Source organism: Schistocerca serialis, chromosome 10 (assembly GCF_023864345.2).
Source record: "Schistocerca serialis cubense isolate TAMUIC-IGC-003099 chromosome 10, iqSchSeri2.2, whole genome shotgun sequence".
NCBI classification, from domain to species: domain Eukaryota; kingdom Metazoa; phylum Arthropoda; class Insecta; order Orthoptera; family Acrididae; genus Schistocerca; species Schistocerca serialis.
This window is the reverse complement of record NC_064647.1, coordinates 35,365,742-35,384,612: the sequence shown is the minus strand read 5'-3', so window position 1 is coordinate 35,384,612 and position 18,871 is coordinate 35,365,742. Positions and strand designations below refer to the sequence as shown.

General features: G+C 41.5%; 1 protein-coding gene across 1 annotated transcript in view; it reads left to right on the top strand.

Annotated features, from left to right (window-relative positions):
• Positions 1 to 18,511, top strand: part of LOC126424853 (mitochondrial import inner membrane translocase subunit TIM44) — a 57,939-nt gene extending 39,428 nt beyond the window's left edge. The window contains 2 exon segments of the mRNA XM_050087665.1: positions 5,415 to 5,579; positions 18,042 to 18,511. Of these exon segments, the coding sequence (XP_049943622.1) occupies positions 5,415 to 5,579; positions 18,042 to 18,189 (313 nt within the window). The 3' untranslated portion in view covers positions 18,190 to 18,511.
• The last annotated feature ends 360 nt before the right edge of the window (positions 18,512 to 18,871 follow it).

Sequence of the window (18,871 nt, the reverse complement as noted above, 5' to 3'; positions counted from 1 at the left end):
GAATGGATGCAGGTGATCAGACAGGATGCATACGTATGTGTCACCTGTCAGAGTTGTTTCTAGACATATCAGAGGTCCAATATCACACCATCTGCCCACGCCCCACACCATTACAGAGCCTCCACCAGTTTGAGCAGTCCCCTGTTGACAAGCAGGGTCCACAGGTTCATGAGGCTGTCTCCCTAACCCTATGCATCCATCCGCTCAATACAATTTGAAACGAGACTTGTCCAACCAGGCAACATGTTTCCAGTCATCAACAGTCCAATGTTGGTGTTGACGGGCCCAGGCGAGGAGTAGAGCTTAGTGTCGTGCAGTCATCGAGGGTAGACGAGTGGGCCTTCAGCTCCAAAACCCCATATCAATGAAGTTTCATTGAATGGTTCGCACGCTGATGCTTGTTGATGGCCCAGCATTGAAATCTGCAGCAATTTTGCAGAAGGGTTACACCTCTGTCACAGTAAACGATTCTCTTCAGTCATCGTTGGCCCCGTTCTTGCGGGATCTTTTCTCAGCTGCAGTGATGTCGGAAATGTGATGTTTTACCGGATTCCTTATGTTCACTGTACACTCGTGACGTGGTCGTACGTGAAAATCCCCACTTCATCGCTACCTCAGGGATGCTGTGTCCCATCACTCGTTCACCGACTATAAAACCATGTTCAAATTCATTTAAACCTTGATAAACTGCCATTGTAGCAGCGGTAACCAATGTGGCAACTGCGCCAGACACTTGTTGTCTTATATAGACATTGCCAACTGCAGTGGTTTATTCTGCCTGTTTACATATCTTTGTATTTGTATACACATGCCTATACCAATTTCTTTGTCACTCCAGTGAAAAATATATAATTGACAAAAACAAATTTAAATGTAGTAGTTAACTTATTTTCAGATCATTTACAGCACAGTGGCCTTCCCATAATTCCCGGTCAGATTATAATAAATTCATCGAAGCAGTGATGAAAGCCAAAATGTAAAACATGCAGAATGAATCATATGACCATAAAAGGTGGACAGCCCTAAACGAACAACGAAGTTGGACAACCAGGAAAAGGGACTTGAAAGATGAATGGCAATGTTGACCCTAGAAGCGTACACCAGGGTCACTCGGACACAAGAATTTTTTGTTTGTCAGTCTGTTTGCACTACTGCACATACACAGCACACTGTCACCAATGTTAGCATTGAGTGAAATTTAGTACAAAAGAGATTTTTGAAAATGTTGTTTAATTAATTTCACAGAAATATTTTTGACACTTCACTGTGATCCTCTGAAGTAAACATTATGTATGTGTTCTGTCGCTGAGTGTGAAGTTCATCTATGTGAAGTTGGCATGTAGAGATGACATTTTACTAATGGAAGATGCTATATGGGAAACATTGCTACAAGAGCTCAATTGTGAAAGTGGCTTTAGTGATTGAAAGTGATTCTGAAGTTGATGCTTCTACAGCAGTTATGGGCAGTGGCAAAATTGATCAGTCCACTGAATCTTCAGACTGAAGTGAAGAAAATACAGTCATCCATGTTAAGAATGGTCATGTTGAAACATCTGTCACTAATAGTTGAGGCCTGACAGCTGCCAATAATATTGTAGTCCATATTCCAAGAGTATAGAAATAATGAATGAACGGATTTATGAATAATTGAGAAATATTTGTGTAATATGTGCATTTCATTAAGTCAATGGCATCTTCATCTAATTAAACTGCAAATAAAGTCTTTAGATCCGGATCACTTTAAGATTTCTTCGTTGAAAGGTTTCCATGACAGTTTTTACTTCGTCTCGAATATTGGATGCATTAATACTAATATTGATTGGAAAAGTAGGTAATAGAGGTGAAATTAAATGAGTTTACTATATGAGAGTCAAATTTCATTAAGAAATATTCTATTTTTGGGCAATTTTCCCAGCAAATAACTGAGGGTCACTGTGACACTGGTGTACAGTTCATGTGACAGTTTGAGATGCACACTATCAGGGTTAAATAGTTGATGTTATCTAAAGGCAGGACTCAGTCTGACCCACGGAAAGGTGTCTGGCGTGAAGTTAAATATGAGACATTTATTTTTAGTTTAAATAACTTTTGATTCAAAAATAGACTACTTGGTGATCAATAAGAACTGAAAGCATTTGAAAATTTTTTCAAAACAATTAGTATACTGCAACTTTGAATTGCCTTGAATACCACAGTCGTAGCCTTCTGGAATCTGAAATAGTGTTGAAACTCTTTCCTTTTATTGCTGTTTTCCATTCCAGAAATAACCAAAAGCCACACAGAGACAAATCAAATTAATAATGAGGGTGTTCAAGCACAGCGATACATTTTTGAGCCAAGAAATCGCATATGATCTCGGTTTTTTGTGCACCAGTGCATTGTCGTCACCCATAAACGATATGACACCCAAGTAGTAATCTGGAATGTGTTCTTTATGGATAATTGCTTTATAATCAAAGAAAACACTGTCTTGAGACGGCTTTCCTGCTTGCACGCTTTTTTCAGTCTTGGAGATTCCAGACCTCTCCATTCCAAGCTTTGGCACTTTGTAAGTGGGTGGTACTGAAAACACTACATTTTCTTGGCCTGTTATGATCGAGACACGAAGTGTGGGTCCCTAACAGCCCATCTTTTTTTGTCTCTGCTGTGTTCCACCCTGCAATCTTTTTGACCATCAGTGGGTGGGGCACAAAGGGACAACAGATCTTCTGGCTTCACAAATTTTCAGTTTGAATGTGGTGTACAGTGATTTTAGGAATTCAGGTGAGCTATTCAATTAACTTGATAGATGCACAGTGATCGTTTTTAATAATTTCTGCCAGTTTTTGAACATTTTCATTGATTTGAACTGTGCATAATGCTCTTTCTATCATTGTGAAACCTTTCGTTCTACTAAAAAAGTTTTCACGACTCATTGCTTCACTACAACTCATTGATTCACTACCATAAATAGTTAGTATCATTTCAAAAGTGTGTGTAGCACTTTTACTTAATTTAAAATAAAACCTGATGTTTGCATGTTGTTCTGTTGCTCCTTTCACAACTGAAATTCAAAACATACTGATTAAGTTTCAGTTTTACAAACAGTCTGTGATGCCAGTGCTATTAAATTTAAAACAGAAGGTAGCTGAAAAACCTTGCTAGTTTATATGTGCATCCATGGCATTAGTAGTTATGCAAATATGGAATCAGTCACCTTTCCTGTTGGACTGACTGTATATAATGCTGGTAACTAGACTGTACCAATTGAATATGGTAATGGAAAGTCCTGGTGGAATGTCCATACTTTAATCAATCACGATGACAACTTGATGAAAAGAAGAGGTGCCAAGTCGTTCAGTGGCACATAAAGAAGTTGGAGAACCTCGCTAGATTTTGGATGAGTTCTCCTTCAGAGAAATCAACAGGCCAATGGAGCTGCAGTAACAGCAAAATGTCAAAATGTAGTCAGCCGGGACAAGGTCTTTCTCTCTCTCTCTCTCTCTCTCTCTCTCTCTCTCTCTCTCTGTGTGTGTGTGTGTGTGTGTGTGTGTGTGTGTGTGTGTGTGTGTGTGTGTGTGTGTGTGTTTACTCCTTAAAATCTTCACTGATTGAGCTGTTTGAGATTGTGTGTGGTAAAGGTCTGGGTTTGATTTCTGTTGTAGTATACTCCACTGCTCTATTGCCAACTAATGATTTCTGTTGTAGCATACTCTTGAGCTGTTTGAGATTGTGTGTGGTAAAGGTCTGGGTTTGATTTCTGTTGTAGTATACTCCACTGCTCTATTGCCAACTAATGATTTCTGTTGTAGCATACTCTACTGCTCTATTGCCAACTATAAGTTGATTGTACTCCATTAAACATTAAAGTCCGTACCTGCTGGACAAATTTTGTTTCTTCATTACATTGGTTTTGCTAATACAGTCTGTCCTTGCATGTCCGTTGTGAACCATAAAGCAGCGTATACAGAGTGATTTTGCTAAATGGGGACAAACAGTATGAAACAGTCGCTGAGAGGATACTCATGCCTGCACAGTACACTGCTGCGATGAGACCATCTTCAGGGAAAGTGTTCAAAGTGACACTTGTGGGCCTCTAAGGAACTGACACACACATTATGATATGCTATTCTTCGCCCGAATGGCATCACAGGCACCACAAATGCATTGCTCCAGCATCTGCACGTCTGGGATGGGCTCTGCATATGTGATTTCTTTCAGGTGTCCCCACAGGTGTAATTCTAAAGGGTCAAGATCTGCCAACTGAGGGGGCTGTGTGACTGGACCACCTCGTCTGATCCACCATTCGGGATAGATGTAGAGATTCTTCTGCACGGAAATGTGGAAGTGAGCTGGCACACTGTCGTGTAATAACACCATTACCATTATTATAGCTGAAGGTGCATCTCCCGTCAGTGGATTCCCGTGACCGGTCCCATGAGGTGGTCTCCAGTAATCCCTGACCGTACATTGATGCCGAACTGAATTCGCTGTAACCCACAAGGAGGCATTGCGAATGTTGACGGTACTGGCCCTTGTAAAGGCAGCCTCGTCTGTCAATAGGATGGATGACACAAAACCCAGTATTGTGGTGGTCTGTACAATGAAACAGTGGCAAAGCTGTCACCACCAAGGCGAATTTGTAGGTAATAGGGCCTGCACGCATAGTGATACGGCTAGTGGCAGTTGTCACAGAGAATGTTCCACACGGTTTTCTGGCTTTTCCCATACTGGCAGGCCCTCTGCCCGGTGCTGACACTGGGGTCATATTCTAATGTTCAACACCTGTTCCTTCAAGGCTCCTGTATGTGCTGGACACGTCCACCTTTCACAGTTGGCCATTCCCATAAACAAGACCGTCACACGCAAATGACGAAACACTGTTACAAACAGTGCGCTTGGTGTCGGCGGGAATATTTTTCCCAGTAGTCTTGCTGCCAATGGCCCATTGCCATTTGCCTGCGCATATGTAAAGATTACATCGGCCTTTTTCTGGTCAATATACTGGGCCTTCTCCTCTCAGCACTGCACGACACATGTCCACACCGGATCGAGTTGGCCACAGCAGTGGAGGGGTGCCACCTAGTACTTTCGTATGACAACCCTGTCATCACAGGTGACTTTTAACACCGTTTCGAGTATGGAGCGAAAACACTGGTAGACCAAATCCTTCCTAGTTGCCTGATATGTCATCATATATGCTTTCAATCGTTGAAATATACACTGTCAAAGATCTTCTATCTCCAGCTTCAAGTGGGTGTATCTTCCCTAGAATGCATTTCCAGCATATTTCCATACAACCTATTTTGCTCCTTATTCTGTCAGGGATCGTTTCCTGTAGTTCAGCAAAATCACCCTGTATGTAAATTAAGTGTTAAATATTTTGTACTTTATGTTAACCATGTCACATATTTCTGACTGTCTTCTCTTGGCAGGTTATTGTCTACTCCGATACTGCAAGCACGAGCACAAGGTTTGATCATAGACTCCAAAGTGCTCGACGTTGACAATGTTGACCTGGCAATGGGGAAAATGATGGACCAGGGACCTGTCCTGGTTATCAGCTTCACCTCGCAACAGATAATCTGTGTCAAAGACAAGTGAGTATATCAGAAAATGCATACAGATCTTTGAACAGATATTCAGAAAAGATTCAATATTTGACCATTTTTCTTTACTTCTGGGCAGTGAAAGTGGTGATTATAGGACAAATAAGGAAGGCATCTCCTTGGAATTTTTGTGTTGATCCCCTCCCCCATCACGTTTTTCCCTCTTCTGTACATGACAAAAATCGAGTCTTTAGGCAAACTGTTTATTTCATCCACACCTTTGGTGTGCCCGTCAGTGGACATCACAGTAGTGGCAGATGAGCTGGCGTGAGTGGCATCATGGAATAGTGCAGAAACCTGCCACGGAGGTTGCACGTGATGTGTAGTACGGGCAGACCCATTGGTGGAGGTGTTTAGTTGCGGGTGGCAGTAAGCTGGGCAGGCTTACACCGAGTTTGACTACTACAAACCTCAGCTCGCGTATTGTGTCAAATGTCATTGCTCGAGTGCTCAGTCGGCAGCCGCTTACAAAAGCCGCGTCCTGAGTTTGTTCGCATGTGCATGTTCATGAGGTTTTGGACTTTCTTCTTCCTGTAGACTGAATCACACGGTGAGTTTTTATTGAGTCAGCTCTTGAAGTACCTGCACTGATTGTGTACCGTAGCAATGTGCCACTCAGTGCAAATACAATACCGTGATGTAGCTTAAGGTGCAATAAATAACATCCTGCAACCATTTTCCCTAGTGGACCTTCATTTGTGATAATCGATGAAAAAATTTTGGAAGAAAATACATAGCAGTAATTAAAATCACATGAATGAGGATTCCAAGTAGAAAAAGACTGATAGGGAGAAAAATGAGAGCAAATGATATATTTCGTGTGATGACTAATGAATAGACAAATGAATAGAAAAAATTACATTTAAACAAATTAACTGAACAAAAATAATGATCGGAGTCATTTCGATAGAGATTTAAAAATGAAAAATTTCACTGTACACAAAGGGGCTCGAGCCCCCGCACTGCTCCTCTCCCCTCGGGCGGTCCAAGTTCTCATTTGTTTACATTCGTGGATGCTGTGCTATGCTGTCTGCACTAGAATGACATATAATATCATACAGCAGTGTTGTAAAGCAGCAGCTGTATGTCAGTTGTCGGCTGTAAGTAGTGGGAGCTAAGTGAGTGACAGTTTCTGCATAAAGTATGCCAGTGATAGGCATTTGTTTGATAATTGTAGCTTCTTTACAATGTAGCTTTGATGGTGCCCACAGTAGAAATTGCTGTGAGACTACAGCATATATTTTCTTTGCATCAAGGAAAAAATAGAATAAATTTCACCAGATCTCATAGTAACTTACAGTAGAACAGTTCTTTTGTGGATTTAAGCTGCTAAACAATTGTGATACTGCAAGTTCATAGCCTTCTACAGGCAGTGTAATTTTGGCTAAAATAATTTTGGGTATTAGGCTGCTTAACTGCCAGATACTGGTGATAGACTCCCACTATGTACTATCTGTTTCAGCTGTCTACTGATTTCACGTGTCTGGGACGTCACTGGGCAATTTGCAGAGAGGTATCATGGGGACAAACTGCTGATTTGCTTTTGCCTACCGATACCCTACCAAAAGAGCACAGGCAATATAATAGCCTACCATACAGACAACCCCCTCCATGGGTACCTCTCTTCAAGTTTTCCGATGACATCCCAGACACGTATATAGGTAACCACTTGATGACTGAAATAGACAGTGTATAAGGGAACACAATCATCAGTATCTAGCAGTTAACCAGCCTGAAGAGGCTCGCTGCAAAGTCAGTCGAAACTCTGGCAGTTTCTGTTTGAGGGTGTTGCTGCAGTGTAGTGTGACTGATGTTGGTATAAACAACAACATGTAAGTAATAGATTAGTGTGGTACTCATATCTTTCTGATGTGTATGCGGTAAATGTGAATTATGATGATGTTATTACCAAATTCATCCAAACCGGACTGTGCTATTATTCTTTTCTTGGTTGTTGAAGGACAAACATTGGTAGACAGCCATCTGAGAATGAAGGTTGTCAAAAATTACCATCCGGAAAAACTGTTGACAATGGGTGTTACTGCTTCATTATGACACACGTCGTCATATCGCAAATGTCATAATGCAGAAGTTCTGCCAACTCGAGTGGGAAACACTTGAGCACCCAGCCTATAGTCCTGATCTTCTCCCATGTGATTATCACGCCTTTGGTCCCTTAAAAAAGTACTCAAAGGGTTGACAGTTCCTGTCAGACGAGGATGTGCAGCACGCAGTTACGGTCTTCTTCATAAAGCGAGACACATTGTTTTGCCAAATAGGTACAGGGTGTTTCAAAAATGACCGGTATATTTGAAACGGCAATAAAAACTAAACGAGCAGCGATAGAAATACACCGTTTGTTGCAATATGCTTGGGACAACAGTACATTTTCAGGCGGACAAACTTTCGAAATTACAGTAGTTACAATTTTCAACAACAGATGGCGCTACAAGTGATGTGAAAGATATAGAACACAACGCAGTCTGTGGGTGCGCCATTCTGTACGTCGTCTTTCTGCTGTAAGCGTGTGCTGTTCACAACGTGCAAGTGTGCTGTACACAACATGGTTTATTCCTTAGAACAGAGGATTTTTCTGGTGTTGGAATTCCACCGCCTAGAACACAGTGTTGTTGCAACAAGACGAAGTTTTCAACGGAGGTTTAATGTAACCAAAGGACCGAAAAGCGATACAATAAAGGATCTGTTTGAAAAATTTCAACGGACTGGGAACGTGACGGATGGACGTGCTGGAAAGGTAGGGCGACCGCGTACGGCAACCACAGAGGGCAACGTGCAGCTAGTGCAGCAGGTGATCCAACAGCGGCCTCGGCTTTCCGTTCGTCGTGTTGCAGCTGCGGTCCAAATGACGCCAACATCCACGTATCGTCTCATGCGCCAGAGTTTACACCTCTATCCATACAAAATTCAAACGCAGCAACCCCTCAGCGCCGCTACCATTGCTGCACGAGACACATTCGCTAACGATATAGTGCACAGGATTGATGACGGCGATATGCATGTGGGCAGCATTTGGTTTACTGACGAAGCTTATTTTTACCTGGACGGCTTCATCAATAAACAGAACTGGCGCATATGGGGAACCGAAAAGCCCCATGTTGCAGTCCCATCGTCCCTGCATCCTCAAAAAGTACTGGTCTGGGCCGCCATTTCTTCCAAAGGAATCATTGGCCCATTTTTCAAATCCGAAACGATTACTGCATCACGCTATCTGAACATTCTTCGTGAATTTGTGGCGGTACAAACTGCCTTAGACAACACTGCGAACACCTCGTGGTTTATGCAAGATGGTGCCCGGCCACATCGCACGGCCGACGTCTTTAATTTCGTGAATGAATATTTCGATGATCGTGTGATTGCTTTGGGCTATCCGAAACATACAGGAGGCGGCGTGGATTGGCCTCCCTATTCGTCAGACATGAACCCCTGTGACTTCTTTCTGTGGGGACACTTGAAAGACCAGGTGTACCGCCAGAATCCGGAAACAATTGAACAGCTGAAGCAGTACATCTCATCTGCATGTGAAGCCATTCCGCCAGACACGTTGTCAAAGTTTTCGGGTAATTTCATTCAGAGACTACGCCATATTATTGCTACGCATGGTGGATATGTGGAAAATATCGCACTATAGAGTTTCCCAGGCTGCAGCGCCATCTGTTGTTGAAAATTGTAACTACTGTAATTTCGAAAGTTTGTCTGCCTGAAAATGTACTGTTGTCCCAAGCATATTGCAACAAACGGTGTATTTCTATCGCTGCTCGTTTAGTTTTTATTGCCATTTCAAATATACCGGTCATTTTTTAAACACCCTGTACCTTCAACCTGGTGTGTCGATGGGATGATTGCCTTACTTCTCACAGTGATTTTTGCCTGATCGATACTCCGATTCTGGATTGTACCCCCCTTCAAATGGAAGCTTTTTGATTGCACCTAATATTTGCTTTACTGTTCGTAATGATGCGTGCCAGATTAAATCCCTTTCGGACTGTATTTTGGAGACCCCTGGCATTATGAATGCATTATACTAGCCAACGAAGGATAGAGCCACCACAACAGTGCAAGTGCATATGCCTACAAGCTTCACAGATGGTGAAGAGATTGAAAGAATATGAGGTGTGTTCAAAAAGTAAGGTGACAATATTTTTATGAAAAAATATTTATTTATTTATCCATCAATATTCCTGTTGTCCCCTTCAAAGTTGTCCTTCTCAAATACAATACACTTGTGCCAATGTTTCTTCCAAGACTCTAAAGTACTTCTCAGAAGCACTTTTTGGTACAGCTTTGAGTACTTCCAGCGATGCAATTTTTATTTCCTCAATCGTTGAAAATCTTCATCCTTTCATAGGTCTCTTCAGTTTTTGGAACAGGAAAAACTCGCAGGGGGGCCAAATCCAGTGAATATGGTGGCTAAGGCATGATTCTCGTGTTGCTTTTGGCCAAAAAATCTCTCTCAAGCAACGATGAATGAGCGGGTGCATAGTCGTGATGCAAAAGCCATGAATTGTTTTTCCACAACTCCGGATATTTTTTTGCGTATTGCTGCTAGCAAATGGCGCATAACATCAAGGTGTGGGGCGGCTGGTGGAATTATATGTTGTTATTTAAATGTAGAATGTTATGTAGAAAAGGTGCATTTCCCGGCCGATTAACCATATGTGGGGCGGCGGGTGGAATTATTTGGTTTATAAATGTTCCTATTATTTATGCTGTCTTTTGCCGTTCTCAACACTGGCTCTCTAACTACAATATTGGCAACCAGAAAGTGATTAGCAAAACGTGAAGCCTGTAATTAGAATTCCTAGTGCCCACTTCATCTGAGAAATACATTTATAGCTACAGCTTATAGCTCTGAGGAATTAGGAGATTGTCTGGGATTCATAATCAAAAAACGATCCTGTAAAAACGTTCGCTATATTCTGAAAGTCACAGATTAAAAAAAAGAATCCGCACAATCCAACTAACAGAGCAGTTCAGAGTCTAATGCGCTGATACAACTATAACTGTTCAAATTAAATGTATAAGTGAATGCTTGCCATAATTTGATGATAATGTTCATCAAACGCCACGCTAAATAATGGTAGAATGTCTGTCCCGCGGTGGCACGTGAAAATACGACATACGCAAACTGAAGATAGATCATTAAAGTCATCCCAGAATTAACACTTCACTCGAAAATGATTTCATGGTTACACATATCCCGAGTAACTTAATACGGCATCCGAGGCTGTTTATAGCAATGATACCGACACGACGCGACTCCCGGCACAGGTGGTGTGGTATTCAGCGTCTGGAGAGAACTGGGGCCTTTCTTCCTCGCGCAGCGTTCTTATATATAAAGCCGCAGTGCGGACGGCTAAGGGAACGCCTGATCAAAATTGCTCTCCCGGCTAGCCGCTGGGCTAGTATTGCACCACTTCAAGTTATTGAATAAATCATCGCTTCCTTTGCTGATGGCCGATGAAACTCTCAATTTAAATGTGCATTCAGCACACAGGTAAGTAATCATAATAAAAGCGTGACATGGCTAAGTTAAATGTTTTGGGCGAGAGAATTAATTTAATTACACTACACGCAGTAGACGAACTCTGAACTTGCCCTTTGGAGATACGCTATCGCTATAGTTTTATAGTTATTCAATTGAAACTTCTCACATCTTTATGATTATAGCGGATCTCCCTTCTACTTAAATTTAAACATCCTAGCCTTATTTATTCGCCTACTTAATCTATCTTGCTTCCTTAATTTTTAAGACAAAAACCAGAAAATCATGAATTTCAACTAAAATTTTAATTTGTGAGATGCAGAATACTGTTTCTACTAAATTATTATGAAAAAGGAATCTAAATATAAATTTTTAAGTTTCTAGCTCTTTTCTGTTGCGCCAATGATTTTTACAGAAAAACGTCCAGATCTCGAAAATGGTTAAAGTTATTGAACTAATATTCAACACATATTGATTTAGTATTACTCCTGATATGCTATAGACGTTTCAGATTATTTACTTGATTTTTAAAGTATTGCGCAACATTTATGACATCAGAGCTAGTTACAGTGGACTGGGCTGGCACACAATGAAAAGACTGATGTGAATTTTATACGGCGTGAGTAGGCTGCTTCCCCACAAAGGTAATGCTCCTTATTGACTGTACGACCTTGAGACAAAAATTTATGATGCACTACATCAAGGTATTTGATAAAACTTGGCATGCTTTTTTGTTTCTCTGGGATGTTTCAATTGGGACGATAGGGCTTTGGTTTCAGAGTGTTCTAGAGCACTTGATTCCATTTTACCACAAAACTTGATGCAAATTCTTTGCTCCTTTTTATACATTTTTCAATGTGCTCGATGATTTTCGATTAATATATAAAACATCGAAAATTGTCGAGCACACTAAAACACATCTAACCTTTCTATCTGTCAAAAACAAACGAAGTATGCTGTACACTTGAAACTGTGAACATATGTTTGGGACATGTGTACCAACCTAACAAAAAAAGATTGATTATCGAATGTACATTGCCCATGCAATTTGAAAAGTCATCTTACTTTTTGAACAGAAATTATTAATGTTGTTAAGGGAAACAAAAGTTTTAATTGTGTTGTGGAACTGGAATTTGATAGATGGAAAAGAAATAGAACATCAATTGGAAAAATTATGAAAGGAGGTTATATATGAAGAAGAACTCCAAAATTTCCTCTTCAACCTCAACTCCTTTGGTTCCATCAGATTCACCTGGTCCTACTCCAAATCCCATGCCACTTTCCTTGACGTTGACCTCCATCTGTCCAATGGCCAGCTTCACACATCTGTCCACATCAAACCCACCAACAAGCAACAGTACCTCCATTATGACAGCTGCCACCCATTCCATATCAAACAGTCCCTTCCCTACAGCCTAGGTCTTTGTGGCAACCGAATGTGCTCCAGTCCGGAATTCCTGAACCATTACACCAACAACCTGAAAACAGCTTTCGTATCCCGCAACTACCCTCCCGACCTGGTACAGAAGCAAATAACCAGAGCCACTTCCTCATCCCCTCAAACCCAGCACCTCCCACAGAAGAACCCCAAAAGTGCCCCACTGGTGACAGGATACTTTCCGGGACTGGATCAGACTCTGAATGTGGCTCTCCAGCAGGGTCTTTCCGCCGTCCACCTAACCTTCGTAACCTCTTGGTTCATCCCTATGAAATCCCCAAACCACCTTCCCTACCCTCTGGCTCCTACCCTTGTAACTGCCCCCGGTGTAAAACCTGTCCCATGCACCCTCCCACCACCACCTACTCCAGTCCTGTAACCCGGAAGGTGTACACGATCAAAGGCAGAGCCACGTGTGAAAGCACCCACGTGATTTACCAACTGACCTGCCTACACTGTGAAGCTTTCTATGTGGGAATGACCAGCAACAAACTATCCTTTCGCATGAATGGACACAGGCAGACAGTGTTTGTTGGTAATGAGGATCACCCTGTGGCTCAACATGCCTCGGTGCATGGCCAGCACAATTTGGCACAGTGTTACACCGTCCGGGTCCCACTAACACCAACCTATCAGAACTCCAGAGACGGGAACTTGCCCTTCAGTATATCCTCTCTTCCCGTTACCCGCCAGGCCTCAACCTCCACTAATTTCAATTTGCCGCCGCACATACCTCACCTGTGATTCAACAACATCTTTGCCTCAGTACTTCCGCCTCGACTGACATCTCTGCGCAAACTCTTTGCCATTACAAATGTCTGCTTGTGTCTGTATTGTGCAGATGGATGTGTGTGTGTGTGTGTGTGTGTGTGTGTGTGTGTGTGTGTGTGTGTGTGTGTGCACGCGCGCTAGTGTATACCTGTCCTTTTTCCCCCCTAAGGTAAGTCTTTCCGCTCCCGGGATTGGAATGACTCCTTACCCTCTCCCTTAAAACCCACATCCTTTCGTCTTTCCCTCTCCTTCTCTCTTTCCTGATGAAGCAACCATGGGTTGTGAAAGCTTGAATTTTGTGTGTGTGTTTGTGTTTATTTGTGTGTCTATCAACATACCAACACTTTCGTTTGGTAAGTTACATAATCTTTGTTTTAGATATATTTATCCCATGTGGAATGTTTCCCTCTATTTTGACACGAAAATGCCAAGAGGTCACAGATAGGTTATATTATGGTAAGACAGAGATTTTGAAACCAAATTTTTAACACTTTTGAGATGGGCCTCAGTATCACTCGTGCACTGCTCCATAGCGATAGACGTCATGTCTACTGACTTAGTATTGTGAAATGCTATAATTTTTCAGGGACAATCAGTAGTGTATGTGGATACTGTCTGTAAAATGTGATGCAAGTAGAATTAATAGTAAAGGAAATGTCAGCCTGTGAAACTCTGGCTCCATCTCAAAACTGTTAAGCAGCAAAGAAGCGGACTCTGACCATAATTTATTGGTTATGAGCTGCAGGTTGAAACTGAAGAGATGGCAGAAAGATAGGAAGTTAAGATGAAGGAACCTGCGTATGTTCAAAGAACCAGTGGTTGTTGAGAGTTTCAGTGGGAGCATTAGGCAACGACTGTTTGAAACAGAATGAAAGAATACAATAGAATGCATAGCTTTCAGAGATGAAATAGTTAAGGCAGCAGAGTATCAAATGGGCAAACAGCCGAGGCCAAGTAGGAATCCTTGTAATAATTCCAGTTTCACTGAAGATGTGCTGACACCTGTGAGCATTACTAAACCATCAGTGTCATGGTAACAAAATACCAACATGAATTATTTACAGAATACTGTAAATACTGGTAGAAGCCAATCTCGGAGATGAGTCTGGGTTTTGGTGGAGCTTAGAAACGTGAGGAAATACTAAAAACGTGACGTACTTTACAAGATATGTTGTGTGTATATATATATATATATATATATATATATATATATATATATATATATATATATAGTTATAATAGAGGGAAACATTCCACGTAGGAAATATATATCTAAAAACAAAGATGATGTGACTTACCAAATGAAAGTGCTGGCAGGTCGACAGACACACAAACAACCACAAACATACACACAAAATTCAAGCTTTCGCAACAAACTGTTGCCTTATTATGAAAGAGGGAAGGAGAGGGAAAGACGAAAGGATGTGGGTTTTAAGGGAGAGGGTAAGGAGTCATTCCAATCCCGGGAGCGGAAAGACTTACCGTAGGGGGAAAAAAGGACGGGTATACACTCGCGCGCGCGCGCACACACACACACACACACACACACACACACACACACACACACACACACACACACACACAAGCATATATATATATATATATATATATATAAAGAGGTGGGGACGGGGAGGGGGGGGGGGCAGAACTACATTTACACCATATGTAGATTTATAGAAAGCTTTTAACAGTATCAACGGGAATACAATTTTTGAAATCCAGAAAGTAGTGTGGATTAAGTAAATGGGGTGTAAGTTTATCTACAACTTGTACAGAAACGAGATTGCAGTTAAAAAAGTTGAAAGATGTGGTAGGGGGAAGCAGTGATTGAGAAGGGAATGAGACAGAATTGTAACTTATTGCGAATGTTGTTCAGTCTGTATGTTGAGCAAGCTGTGAAAGAAATGGAGGAGAAGTTTGGGAAGGAAATTACATTTCAGGGAGAAGAAATAAAAAATTTGAGGTTTGCCAATGACATTGTAATTCCGTCAGATACGGCTAAGGACTTCAAGAGGCGCAGTTGACTTGGACGAATAATGTTTTGGAAAGAGGTTGTAAGATGATCATTAATAAAAATGAAACAAGGATAATGGAATGTGTTCACTTTAAATTGAGAGATGCTGAAGCAACTCAGAAAGTAGACAAGTTTTGCAATTTGAAAGGTAACTATCTGACAGTAGCAGGAGTGGAGAGGATGTGAAATGAAAGCCAGCAGCAGCTAGAAGGGAGCTTCTGAAAAAAATATTTTAATGTCTAGTATAAATTTTAAATGTTGCGAAGTCTCTTTCAGAAAGTCTTCATTTGGTGTGCAGCTTTGTAGTCTTGCAGAAGTGAAAAGTGTACATTAAACAGTGTAGAAGAGAATAAAAACTTGTGAAATATGGTGCTGCAGAAGGATGCTGAAGATTAGATAGTTAAATGTGATAACAAAAGAAGAGTATAGAATCTAACTTGGGGAGGGGGAAATAGCCACAACTCGATAAATGAAGGGTTTGGTGTAAAGAACACGACCCGAGGCACGGAAGGAGTTTCAATATGGAGGGAAATGCGGGATAAAAACTGTAGAGACAGAGTGCAAATAAAACACCAGCAACAATTACTGTATTTGACTTGAAGGAACGACTTCTAGTATTGGAATATTGTCAAAAATTAATTAACCCGAGAACGTGTTGACACTATTATTTGCATCTCTTTGTATCCTGAAACTTCGCTGCTCGCTGCAGGAGTTTGTTGGCACTGTTATTCGTAGCTGCCCAGGAATCAGGATTAAATGGCAGGAGGAGGCTGGAATCAGTGACAATAGACACCGATCAGCCAGAACATTATGACCACCAACCTACTATCGATATAAGCCCATCCAGACGATAGCAGCGTCTCCTGGCAAGGAATGACTGCTAGTCACACACACGTATGGTGCCTGTAGTATCGGTAAACTTGCCGTCCGTGTGTCGAGCAGGGAATGTGTGCGATCTGAGTTTGACTGGGGCAGATTGTGATGGCCTGGAGTCTCCACACAAGCATTTCGGAAACTTCACGGCATGTTGGGTGTTCGAGGAGTGCCATGGTGAACGTCTTCGACACGTGGTGAAGCCGAGGTGTAACTGTGTCCAGACGTCGTGGGGTTGGGCAGCTACCCGTCATTATAGATGTTGGATGGACTGTCTGATGAATCCTGATGCCTTCTTCATCTTGCTGATGGGAGGGTTTGAATGCATCATCTTTCAGGGGAACAGCTCCTCGACACCTGTACTGCGGGACAGAGACCATTAGGCTCTGGGGAACATTCGTATGGGCACCGTGCCAGCCAATGAGTATCATACATTGGTTGTATACCATGTACACCCCTTCACGACAATCACGTTTCCTGACAGCAGTGGTGTTTTCAACAAGATAATGTCGTATCGCAAGGCCAGAAGTGTGATGGAGTGGTTTGATGAGCACATTGGCGAGTTCATAACAGTGCAAAAGGTGGACTCGCCGGCTATCAGGTAGGTGGTCATAATGTTCTGGTTGATCACCATATATAATGAAAGTAAGTGTGGTGTGTGTGTGTGCCTGCTGCTATAACTCTACAACCCACCCTCACAGCCCTGTGGGGGTTATATTGTACAGTAGCCCCTCCATCCCCCATCCGTGTAGGTGGTTTCAGTTTTGAACTGCAGGGGTCAGTTTCGAAGATACAGACTCCAAAAGAGTGCCGCAGCAATGGACTTCTTATGGGAAGGTGTTGAAGCAGCTGGGAATGAAGTGTCGAAATAGCCACGAGTGGCCAGAATGCTGAATAAGGTCATAGAATCTTCCAGAATGTTGTAGAAACTTTCAGAATGTTATAGAATCTTCCAGAAGGTTGAGATTATTGTACAATGTTTCAGCATGTATGAGAATGTTCAATTATTCTGTTGTGTTGGTGATATGCTCTAGCTCCAGAAATGTATATGTAGGTGATAGCAAGAGAAGTGCACCACTATATTTATGGAAATCTTTATGATCTAGTTTTCCAGTAATTTTTCTCCATACGTCACTATTGTTTCTAGTGTCTGCTATCCGAACAACTTGATCGTCTCTCTTGCATCTGCTACTATCTGCATCTGAATTATCACTTGAAGACTGTTCGTACGCTGTCTAACTCGTCCAGTTCTGATTCCTTCATGTTAGCTAGCTGTTAAAGTTGTACATCATTAAGCTTCCTCTTATTACTAGCCCTTTAACACAGGTAATTGACCTTTGATAACTAACAACAAGGAATCGGCCTGCAATGAAGATTGTAACACCTAGTGATGCAATTACTACAAAAACATGGACTGTGTTGTGAAATATGCTTAGAAATATGCAAATGGGGAATGTTGTCGGTGTCTGAACAGAATTATCTGCTCCACACCATCGACAAGATAAATCGTGTCTCATTTTCCTACAATTTCTTTTTTACATATGTGCAAAGATGGGAAATTAAATAATTAATCAAACTGTGTGAACAATTTAGCATTATTTGTTTGGAGCAGTGTGCCCATTCTGGCAGCGTTGACAGTAACAGAATGTCAGTTGTAATATACAATTGCTCTTTTAATTGTAGATGTGCATACTTTTATGAGACTACCAAGGGTTAAAATACTAAACTTGGTCTACTCAGTGCCTTCTGCTGTGGCAATTTTTAGTGATAAAGTCCATTGTTGGTTTTCTTATTTTGCAGTAGTGAATGGATTTTATTGAAGAATGACTAATTTTTTTGTTTGTTCTTTTCTAGGACAGGCAGAGTCGTGGAAGGGGATCCTGAGAAAATAATGCGTGTGTCATACGTGTGGGTGTTGTGTAGAGACCGTGACGAACCGGACCCTCGTGCAGCGTGGCGCTTGCTGGATCTGTCGGCTTCTAGCTCTGAGCAGTTACTGTAGCTGTGACTTAGTGTACAGTTGTTGAACATTTCGCCAGATTTACCATTGCCACTGTACATGTTAGTTGTACAGGCATTGTTGATCTTTACACACACACACTATATGGCACATTTTAAGATGTGTCAAAAAAACTGAATTTGATTTTATATTTTTTATTAAAAGTATTATGTTACCATCAGTTCTGTGAACTGTGCACTTAGTATTTAATATTCCACTCCCATCCAGAGCACTCCGACTTGCTTAGACCTGTTGTACAATCGAAGGAGTTGCAGGTTTAATTCAGATTATATCAATGGTTGAAATAAAGCATGCTGTTGCAGTTGTTCTATGTTTATATTTACATCACTGGAGGGCTTTCCATCTCCTCTAAGTGATTAGTTTTCATCATTCCATTGCTTTTACTTTACCCAGAATATTCCCGTATCGTACATGAGCATGATGTACATTGAAAGCTAATATTTTATTAGCAAAATATGAATCTTTTGTACGAATGACAATATTATGAAAAGGATAGAGTGCTACTCAGCATATAGTGGAGATGCTGAGTCGCAGTTAGGCACAACAAAAAGACTCCTAAACAAATAAACTTTCAGCCAAAAGGCCTTCTGAAGCGCGCGCGCACGTACGCACACACACACACACACACACACACACACACACACACACACACACACACACACAC